Source organism: Telmatherina bonti (genome assembly GCF_933228915.1).
Source record: "Telmatherina bonti genome assembly, chromosome: 16".
Lineage (NCBI taxonomy): Eukaryota > Metazoa > Chordata > Actinopteri > Atheriniformes > Telmatherinidae > Telmatherina > Telmatherina bonti.
Genome location: NC_136614.1, coordinates 21,079,964 through 21,090,895, shown reverse-complemented (window position 1 = coordinate 21,090,895; position 10,932 = coordinate 21,079,964). Strand labels below are relative to the sequence as shown.

Genomic DNA, 10,932 nt, shown 5'->3' with positions numbered 1-10,932 from the left:
TTTTGTTTTTCTTGTTTTTCTTTTTTAATCTTATTTAACTGTTTAGCACAAATAGACAGTGAAGATTCAGCAGAAAAAGGCTGCAACTGGTGTGAAACTCATTCTGAGTTAACAGGGTTCTGCGTTCACCAGGTATTTCTAACTGGATGGAGCTTTTCCACTTAAAGGCGACAGTACTCTAAATATTTGGTGTTAAAATGGATCAAAGTATTGAGAACAATGGGAAAGAATGAATAATATAAAGCTTAAAATTACTTTTTTTTGTTTGTTTTAATACTGAAGAAGTCTGATGTAACTACTGTGTCTTCTGACAAGTCATTGTAACCATCACATCCGTTATAAAACAAACCACATGAAGAGCTCTGAGTATCCTCAGATGCCGCTCATTTAAACAGAAAACAAGCAGATGCATGTCAAAATTTATTTATTTTAGTTTTTTTTGTACAAATTCTTTTGAGATTGGGGTGTTCCACACATCATGTGAACCCTTCTGAAATGTTTGCTTCCTCATGCTTCTGCACGTTGCGGTGCATATCCATTACGGTTATTCACTCTAACCTAATTAGTTACGAAGTTTCCTCCATGGGTTTATTCTCTTTCTGCATGACAATATTTCCACTCTTTTGTGGTCTCTGTCCCTTTCATTAATTAATTCATTCATTCATTTTCTATGCAGCTTAATCCAATTCAAGGTCGCAAGGAAGCTGGAACCTATCCCAGCAGTTAGCAGGCAAGAGGCAGGGGCCACCATTGGACTGGTCACCAGTCCATCGCAGGGGAAACAGCACGGGGAAAACATGCAAACTTGGCACAGAAAGGCCCCTGTTCTACCTCCCCTGTTTCCTTCCCTTCATCGCTGTCTTTTTTATTTTGTTAGTTTTGGACAACAAAGCACAATTTAAATATGTTTTGTTTTCAATTAAATTTTGTGTTTAATCAACTGGTAAATCACTACATTCCCTTTTTACATGCGCAATATTCAGATTGTCCTAAATGATGATTCCAACCCTGAAATTAGAAGCAGGACACCTGTCCAGCAGATTTTTACTTTAAGGGTCTGAATCTAGGAGTTCAGCTTAGATACACTCCTGCTGTATAATATGCACGGTTTCAGTGGTGTTTTACTTGGATGGTTTGGTTACCCTGATACTAGCTAACTAATCTAGAAAAAACAGGTTTTCTTCTTTTCATCACCCAATCATTTAAAGAGACTGAAGTTCTCCTGCTCTGTGCCAGTCACCACTTATTTCTGAAGCGGTGTTACTCCCACACGGCTGATCTTCCCACCACTAATTCAAACAGCAACAGGTCAGTGCAATTCATCTCCTCATAGTAGAGTTTTGATTTCACCACAGTGGGAGATGGGAAATAGGCTGTAAATCATTAGGCAAGGGCGGAAAGATGAACCAGCTGGTAACTGGAAGGTTTCCACTTGCTAAAGAATGCAGTTTCAGAGGGAAACTTCTTCTTTGAATGTACATATTGGGGCCACTGGGATGTTCAACACAAACAGTTGATGCTCTGAATCCGCTGCTTGTACCAAACTGCTGACTTAGTGGCACTTTTTTCTCTCTTTTTCCTCACCATACTCTAAAAATCCACCAATACAACAATCAGTGTATTGATAAAAGGTAAATCTGAAGTGTTAAAAAAAAAAACAGAAGGAAAAAAGAATAATGCAGCAAAGAATGACACAAATGCAGGTCCTCTGGTTTGAAAGATAACCTTTTGGTACACCGGCCAGGTGTTGTGGATTAAAGCCAACTTCACTCAGAACCAATCGGAGGAAACACCAGAGAGCCTACAGTACACACGGCACCACAGCAAAGAGGGCCTAGGGCCACCACAAATGCTTCATGTTTTTAATAGGTTTCATAGGTAGTATAACTTTGCTTGAACGTTTCTTTCACTGACAACCGTTGACAGCTTGTTATGTAGATTAACCAGAGAACACAGACACGCTTTCTGGAAGGAGGTGCCATTTGCAACGCCGTGAGCACTGAAAACTGAATTCCATTCCCCCACACTGTTATTTATACAGCGGAAATCTTTGAGATGGATAACTTAGAAAATTTAAGGTAGCTAAACTTACTGCACTTACAAGCCATGACCATCTCTCAGTAAGCAATGGCTCTTGCTATCACATTCCCCACTTAATTTATTAAAATACATGATATTTAATACATGTTCAAGCGACTGGTAGCTGCAGCGGTGTTCTTCTTGTAGTGATTTTACATGTAAATAAGTATATTTGCAGTGTTTTGGTCATTATTTCAAGTATTTCAGTTCAGTGGCTCTTCCACCATTTCTTTTTGGCCAAAGAAAAGTACTTTATTTGTGGTTTGGGGAACAAATCCTTTAGATTGCATGCATGAACTGTTCAGTCAGAAAATATTGCCTAAAAAATTTAACAAGTGGTCTTTGTCTTAAAAAAAAAAAAATAAAAAAATAAAAAAATCAAAAGTGGGACTTGACAGTTTTACTTTGGACATGTTGACATGTCAGCAAGAGAAAATAACAAGCAAATAATATAACTAATGTTAACTTATTTCCATTTGGGTTTTTCCGTTTCAGGTTTCAGCTCGTGTGGATGCTGATTGGCCGTCTCTTCAGACACGTTTGCAAATGTCTTCTAGTTAGTGTAAAGATTCAAGGCAAAAAACATTTTCCATACATAATGTTTGTCGATAGGTCGAGTTTTTCCAGGTGTTGTGATATATTTCTGTTTCTGAGCACAATGCAAACAGAAACATCACTGGGAGTTTCAGTGAAGACCGTTCCCACTGAAGTAACTGCAGCAGTGTCTCTGGACACTCCCTTTGTTGTTCTTGAAACTTTTTTTGTATGAGCTAAATTAGAATAGAAAAAAGGAAAGTGGCAACAGAAATTTCAGGAGCTGGACAAAATGCAACAAAAAAAACATCTGCTGTGGACAGATAGCAATAAAATCTGCTACGTGAACCAGCAGCCCTTTAAGAAGACTTTTTTTTCTCAGTGTGAATGCAATAAAAAAACTAACAGAAATGTGCTGAGTCACACTCTGGAAAGTGATCACATACAAAGCGATTTTGCAATAACATCTATTTCAAACAGAAAAAACGCTTTGCTCTCTCGGAGTTTGACCTTATTTTAACAGCCCGTATGAAGCCACGGTGGGAAGTTCACCGGATCTGCAGTCCCAGGACTGCAGTCCAGTCATGCAGTCATACAGGAAGCATTCTTTGTTTTAAGATGGGAATGCAAAAGAAAACACTGCACAGGACAACAAAGACTGGTCATTTTGTACCAATCTCAAAATTTATTTAAATATATATATATATAGATATATATATTTACATAACACCCATTTGCTAAATGCCAGTCAAGTTAATTTATGGTAGTTAGGTGGATTCGTCTCATGCTTTGCTTTACATTATTTTCATGTTCAAATGATCATGGCCAATATTTTATGTACAGTGGGAACCTTGTGACGAGTCAAAAACATAAATAAAGGCGTTACTACACTTTACTCATGATCCACTGGAGGACTGTGAGTAACAACAAACTTTTTTTTTTCTTTGTTGTGCTGCACAAAGAGACAGAAAAATGATCATGCAATTAATAATTTAATCACAGTTCGTTCAAAGCACACATGGGTGAAACTGTGCTGGGACTGCCAACTTTGAGAGCTTAGAAAATCCCCCAAAAAGCCCAATCTAGGTAGTGCAGTAGAAAGGGTGGATTCAGCCAAAAACACACTTAACAGGATAACTTAACTGCAAAAAACAAGTTATATAGAAGTCGTGTAGCTGTTTTAATTTGTTTTATGGCATCTTCGTGGGTTCCAACTGGAAAAAAGGCCTCTGGTTTGTTTATGTCAGCCACTGTCTTCCTTTTCCAGTTCACCTTTTTTAAAAAAAAACAAAAAAACAAAAAAACAACTTTTTTCACTTTCATCCTGACTCTGGTCTGCGTTTTGTTTCCTGCTTGCTCCCATAACCTTCGAAGTCCATGATAGTAAATGGTAGCAATTCCCGCCTTAGCAGAAGGGACCTGAGTGAGGGACAATGCGTGCCTAAAGTCAGTCTGGCTGGTTAAGTTTAGGCTTTCCTGTTATTGTCCAAGGCACTTATTTCCCCCCCAAAGTCTTTTGTTTTACTTCTGGAGTTCTCCCGTTTGGACTCAACCTGCAAATAAAAAAAAAGAGAGAATGACATTAAGCGGCGTTTTCATCTGTGCAACACCAGGAAAACTCACAAATGATCCAAGAAGAAACTTGATTTGCCACAGATCTGCCATTCTTGCTGCGTCACCACACGAGGCTGTGTGTTGACTCAGAAAATGGATCATGACTGAGAACAAATGGCTGAGTGTCTCCTGAACAGCATGACCTGCACTGTGAACTTATAAGCCCATACTTGGAGAGCTTTCTGCCTCTTGAATAATTGTGATCATTCATTCTTTTTATATATTTTTTTAATACAGCAATGGTAAAAGGAAGTCTGGATTGTTCTTCAAGCAATCTAAAGTCCTGAAGTGAGTATTGATTTGTCTTGATATGATTTTTGCCAAAGAAATTATCACAATTTTACAATTATCATGATTGTTCTGCGTTATTTCCCAACACTATAAATGTGTAAAACCACATGGACACTGCTTATAGCTCTTTAAATTGTGATCATTTTTATCCTTTGATGCCAGCATTAATAAAATAGTCTAACAAAGTTAAGTAAATAAATTCTTATCCTGACTCCATCCTCTCTGCTGTGTAAAAAAAAAAAATCCCACATATCTGGATTTCTGCAACTTTTTATGTCATGCTTTACATGCTGGTGAGCTGTCCTCACACTGACATGTTGGTCTTTTTCTTCCTGTATAAAAAAAAAAAGAAAATCTGACAAGGATGACTTAATCTGTTTGTTTGCAGGAAAATAACTATTTTTCTCCCTTAATGCCTCCTCTGCAAATTGCACAGTACCAAAACCACCAACACAAGAAGCAACATGCAGACATGGTGAAACTGGTTTCATTCCCCTAAGGAATTTGCTCTGATCTGCCACATAATCTTTTATAGAAAGGGACTATACTGAGGAATCTTTACGATGAATTAATCGCAGCATTTAATTCAGCGATTAATAACATAATCAAATGAACATGATACACCCAGTTCTGAACCAAGACTTTTAAAGGATTACAATTACAAATTCTGACTATTTGAGGAAAAGCTTCCTACTTATTCGGGAGGTAGTCTCTTTCTTGGGTTTTCATGTATTAAGTTAATTCAAAGTCATCTGTTCACTGCCTAGCTGGATCTTTGACACGGTTTCACTGCGTTGATGTAACTCTTCAAAATCAGTGGTATAGAAATAGGGAGCACAAACAAGGGGAAAATTTGGAGCTTAAAAGTAACGTGGGAATATGAATGTCTTAGGGAACATATAGAGTAAATATTATATGCTGCATTTACACTATAATTATGATTAATCTTAAGTTTTGATCAATTCATGGCTGACTTGAACGTGTATTAAATCCATTTCCATGAGATCATTTTGAAACTGCAACATTTTTTCCCCTCATTTACACAATCCAAATCAAGATTTGAAGAAATGAAAACATAGTTAGCATGTAATGTTTTGGTAACAACCTGTTTAGACAATTAAATCCCAATCTACAGAATAATCAGTGTATCTTTGTGAGACTTTTCCAACTACTTCTTCTTTGCCACTCATCGACATGTAGCCTGTCAAAACTCTGATGATTTGTCGTGTAGCTACACGTTTTCTCTCTGAGGCAGTTTTGTTTGAGTTAGAGGTGAAAGCATCGTGGTACCTTGTGTGTGCTACCCCTCTGTGCACTGTGGGCTGCCGGCTAGCCGTGTGAGAAGTCGCGCACATCTTTTGAAGTCTGAGATGAGAAAATAAAGCGGAAAGACAGTGAGCGGGTTCTTTTCATACAGTGTGTTGACATTGGACTGACAAAGTCATTCCTCATTTTATAAGAGGGCTGGAGCAGCAGCAGCTTACATGCAGGTATCGTGCAGTCTCTGGTGTGGTGGTAAACTCTGTACACATTCTTCCTGCACTTGGGGCTGAAGTAAAGCGGACCTGACAGAGGAAACAAGAGTGACCTTTCAGTATATTTCCAGCTTCACAGACACCTGCACTAACATCTGTTTCATGGTTTTTTTTCAAGGCCATAATTCAATTTCATGTTTATTCCACTGCTTTGGTCACTGTCCGTGCAAAATTTGGGAGTCATCAGCCTATAAAACGCTTCGCTGGCTTTTCACACGCTTGTCACAGTAGCAGCTTTCATCGAAGTCTTACCTGTTATGTGTTTCAGAAATTTTTCCTTCTTTCTTAGATCCCTGGGAAATACAACTGTTGAAAGAGAGAAGAGTGTCAGAGGTTTTCATTTAAAGGCCTGTATGGCAACATGTGTGCATTTTATATCACAGGGGTCTGTCAAAGGGAGCATCCACCACAACGATAGATCAATTGGGTGCATTTGGAAACCAAAACCAGGATAGAACATCACAGTGAGTGGCAGCCACTAAAGACAAAAACTCACAGAGACAAAGCGGAACATCTGCACAGCATGGCCAGATGCCATCTCACATAAACAGAGGAGTAGCCTTGTAGGCTGCATCCTCAACTTCACATCATCACTTTGACACCCAAAAGACAAGAAGACACTCACCGACAGCCTGATTCCCTCTCTCTGCTCTGTTTCGAAAATCCCTCTGCTCTGACGTCGAGCTTTCCACCCGTGACGTCAGCGGGGCTTCCGTTTTCGAGCTGTGGCGTCCCCGGTTCTCTTCCACGTGTTTCATGATCTCTACTTTCCGCCGATGCGCGACCCCGCCGGCGGCCGCTGTGGGGGCCGTGGAGGGCGCGCTCTCGCTGCAGTGTTCAGTTAGCGTGCACATCAGTAACACCAGTCCCATAATGACGTGCCTGCGCAGTCCGCTCATAGCTCCCGTGGGGGGTGGGAGGGAGGGAGGAGGGGGAGTAAGCTGTCTTCTCTCCGGACACCTGCAGGAGAGACCAAGGAGCGATGTGAAATTTCCTACCTTAAATGGAGAGAATCAAACAACACCCCACGGCGAGCACGCCGATCACTTCTAACAACAGGCTCATCAATACAGCATGAGCCACAATAAACAGAAATACAAGACCATGAGAAGGGGCCGAAAAGTTCAAGTCACAATGGGGATAATTTGGCAAGCGCGCATCAGATGTGGTCTCAAGTGATGGAAGTTTTGCAGTCTAACATCTGTGAAATCGCTCATTCTATGTCGCCATCTCATCCAAATGTCATGCACACCGCAAAATTCTTCATTAGACAAAATGTTGTGCACGCGAGATCTGAACAAGCACTTAAATCAGCCTTGACAAATTATTAAACTGTCTTCTTTGAAGTTTGATTTATTCAAATCTGCGAGTTGAAGCTGTGGACTATTATGAGGCAAGTCTTTATCAGAATATTAGCAAGAAAATAATCAGGAAGAACAAATGTTTTACAGTGGTGTTATTACCTTTAAAAAAAAAGTCCTCAAATTTGGTGATTGTGTCCGGTGCGTCCAGAAAAAAGTGATGAAGATGTGGGTAGTTTGACTTTATTTAGTGTTCCTGTCCGGGTTCAAATATGTCCTCTTTAATTCTGCTTCTATGATCGAAGAAATACAGCTTCTGAAGTCATATGAGTATCTGCGGCCATCCTCTGACCACCGGCTGAGTGCAAAGACCGAGTGCGTTAACAGCTGAAAGATCCGGCGCTCCAAATCCCCGCGTGCGTCCTCGCTGCCGTCTTAGACACGTCTCCCAAAAGTCAAGCTCACTTTTTATTCTGCCTCGCCGACGTAGTGACCTGTCCCTTGTGGGCTACTCCGCCACATATGTGGTAATTATAGCGCACATCACAGGCGCACCTGAAGAGGAAAGTCCACATGAGACTGACCATCACTTGAACACTGAGTCAAGTTTTCTGCGCCCCCTCCTTTCCGTTTCTCCATTTATCTGTGCGATACGCGGTTACAGGAAGCCTTCTCCTCCACTAATACTTCCACTGAAATTCCCAATTAGCCCAGTGTACAGCACAGATACCAACGTCTTAGTGGAAATGCTCCCATATCCTCCTTGTGATCCACATAACAGCATTTAGAGCCATTGCGCGTTTACATCCATCATGGAAATTGAAACCCAATTATGCACCTTTTAAGGATGTTTCTTTGAAAATTGATTAGGGTTTAAAAAAAACAACAACAAAAAAAAAAATCTTATTGCCAGCAATTTCTGTGCAGAACAGAAAAGTTAAGTGTAGCTTACAGAGGTTTCCACCGGATTGAGATTAGTCTACTAGGTTGCTGTGGTCGTAAGAGCTTTTTTTAAAGTCGGGGCGTGCAAGTGGCTCTCATGCCCACCCCCTTAAATCTCACGGACCTGTGAGGCTTTACAATATAATGAAGACGTGTTGAGAGGAGACGGCCAGGTTCAGAAGCACCTCCACGACATCCCAAAGTCCAACTGTTAACCCGAATAAAGCGGGTTTCAGAAATTGAGTATTTATTGCTTACAGTCTTTATGAAACTAACCCAAATATCTCGTGCTTAGTTTTCTGTTACTGTCATAATCGGATCATTGCAGCTTGTTTGCAGTGACAGCTTGGTTATTTCACTGCATAGCTGAGTAAAGTTAGGATCTTTTTGTGAAATCTTGGTGCTGAAAGGACAGCGCGCGTTTGTCATCCCCTCCAAAGTTCCTCTTTGAACAAGGTCAGGTTTTTGTTTTTTTTTTTGTTTTTTTTGTGTGTGTGTGTGTGTGTTTGTGTGTGTGTGTGTGTGTGTGTGTGTGTGTGTGTGTGTGTGTGTGTGTGTGTGTGTTTGATGGGAAGCCGTGATGCCTTCCGGTGGGATGGCAGACACAAAAATGAGTGGCTGAGGTATAGGCGATCTGATTTCCATGCACATCATCCAGAAATAGCATATTGTTTCTCTCTCTCTCTCTCTCTCTCTCTCTCTTTACACGGAGATCAGAGGGGATGATTCAAGATTCATGGCAAATCTAATGACACACATCTCTTATTTCAGTGTACCACCAGCATAAATCTAGATTGACTGACCAGTTGGGAGAACAGGTTGGCGCTGATTCAATGTGGAGTTCCCGAGCTGGTTTATGACTTCACCCTCCAGCTTAATGAAGTGTGCAACAGGGAGAAACATTTGAAGCAGTCCCCTTTGACCCCGGAGAACCAAAGTGAAAACAGCTTGGCTAGACAAAAGCAACACATTTTGACTGATTTGTCGCAGCTGCTGACCTTCTAAACATTAGAATTAGATACACTTTGAAATGATCAGCCTTTCTAAGACTTTGAAATGACATGTATGATTCTTTCAACTCAAGCTTTCATATATTGACACTGATATTCTGATATTGATTTGGAGAATCAATATCAGAATATATCAATATCTTTTTCTATTTAGAGCTCAAAATGTGTGTGGAGGTGCAGTTTCAACAGGGGGCGTCCTTCTGCAGCCACTCCATGTCACTCCTCATCCCCATGCTGACATTTGTACATCTCAGCAGTACACTAAACCAGCTGGATTTGACTCATAAAATATTTCCATACAAATGGATAATCAAACTGCCAAATCGAGGAAACCAACACGTCGCATCTCATCCAGCATCTGCACTTACTGAGTCGCACGCATCAAACATTTAAAAAAGAGCTCAGCAAGGTGCAAAGAAGTGACAAAAAGATTAAACTTTTTACTTTTGATTAACAGAGCTGTAAACCCAGTCTGACCTTTGGAAGAAGAAAAGAAACAACTAATATTTGAATGGGTTTAAATGGTGGATAAAGACAAGAGAGTTGATGTTTCAGTGATGATCAGTGTGAATGACCTGCAAAGAGGTGAGTGAGGACAGGAAGAGTTGTTGATGTTGCTCTGCTGTTTGTCACAGATGCTGTAAAATGTTTGGAAATTACTTCTTTCTTCTTTTTGTCACATTTCTTTTTTAATACTAGCAACAATGGTCACATAATTTGTTTAAAGAACTATTTGGAAGGAAATGTTACCTCATTTAACCCCGTTTCTATTCCTATGCAGTCTTTCTTCTCTTCCGTTCAGTTCAGTCACATGTGAAGAGGCCTGATATGTGCATGTGGGTGACTCAAACTCATGTGATTGTAAGTAAGCCAGATGTAGCACAACTTAGACGTTATGCGGTGGTCATTCTTTCAGCACGCTGATTGTCTCACTTTCCCTTTCCTCATGAACCATTGGTGACATTTTTTTTCTTTTGCTTGTCAATTTATAAATTTTTAATCATGTGGTGGGAATGTCTTCCCCTGATCGTTCTTCCTGTCTGATTTCATCTCTAAGTTTGGAATTTACTTCCAAAAAGCTGTTACTTTAAACTTTGTCATGCTTTTTTGATGGAGGCTTTTTTTTCTCTGTCTGGCTGCAGCAAAGGAACCCACTTCGACAATCAAGCACATTGAAAATATTTTCTTCCCTGAGGGTCAAATAATCTGTCACCACTAATGACTGATTTTTAAACTGACCAGAAGGTTGAACAAAAACATTTTTTAAATGAAGTGAAAATGGGAAGTGCATACTTTTATTTACTCAAAGGAATTGGTGTTTAAAAAACAATTAAAAAAAAAAAAAAAAAAAAACCAAAAAGATCAACATCTGCAATAAAGATCCAGTTTAGAAGTTTGTGTTGTTTCATTTTTTCCCCTTAAGTGATCATAGAAACAGTTGCATGTAAAAGTTTGGGTCAAATGCCTTTTTTCCACAAGACAAGGACAAAGTGATTTCAAAGCAGTTAAAAATGAAACCCTCATCGTAATTGTGACAAAGAGGGTAAGGTGCCACCACTTGTCACTGCTGCTCAACACAAAAACAGCTAACCATATTGTGTTTGAGTTACTGATACTTTTCTTTAT

General features: G+C 39.9%; 1 protein-coding gene across 1 annotated transcript; it reads right to left on the bottom strand.

Moving 5' to 3' along the window:
* Nucleotides 1-5,818: 5,818 nt before the first annotated feature.
* Nucleotides 5,819-7,646, bottom strand: alkal2a (ALK and LTK ligand 2a; the record flags this gene model as incomplete). The annotated part of the gene is made up of 5 exons (XM_079255102.1): nucleotides 7,517-7,646; nucleotides 6,679-7,013; nucleotides 6,306-6,359; nucleotides 6,003-6,083; nucleotides 5,819-5,883 (listed from the first exon to the last, which is right to left on the bottom strand). The coding sequence occupies exons 2-5, from the start codon at nucleotides 6,950-6,952 to the stop codon at nucleotides 5,819-5,821; spliced, it is 474 nt and encodes a 157-aa protein (XP_079111228.1). The 5' UTR covers nucleotides 6,953-7,013; nucleotides 7,517-7,646.
* Between the last annotated feature and the right edge of the window lie 3,286 nt (nucleotides 7,647-10,932).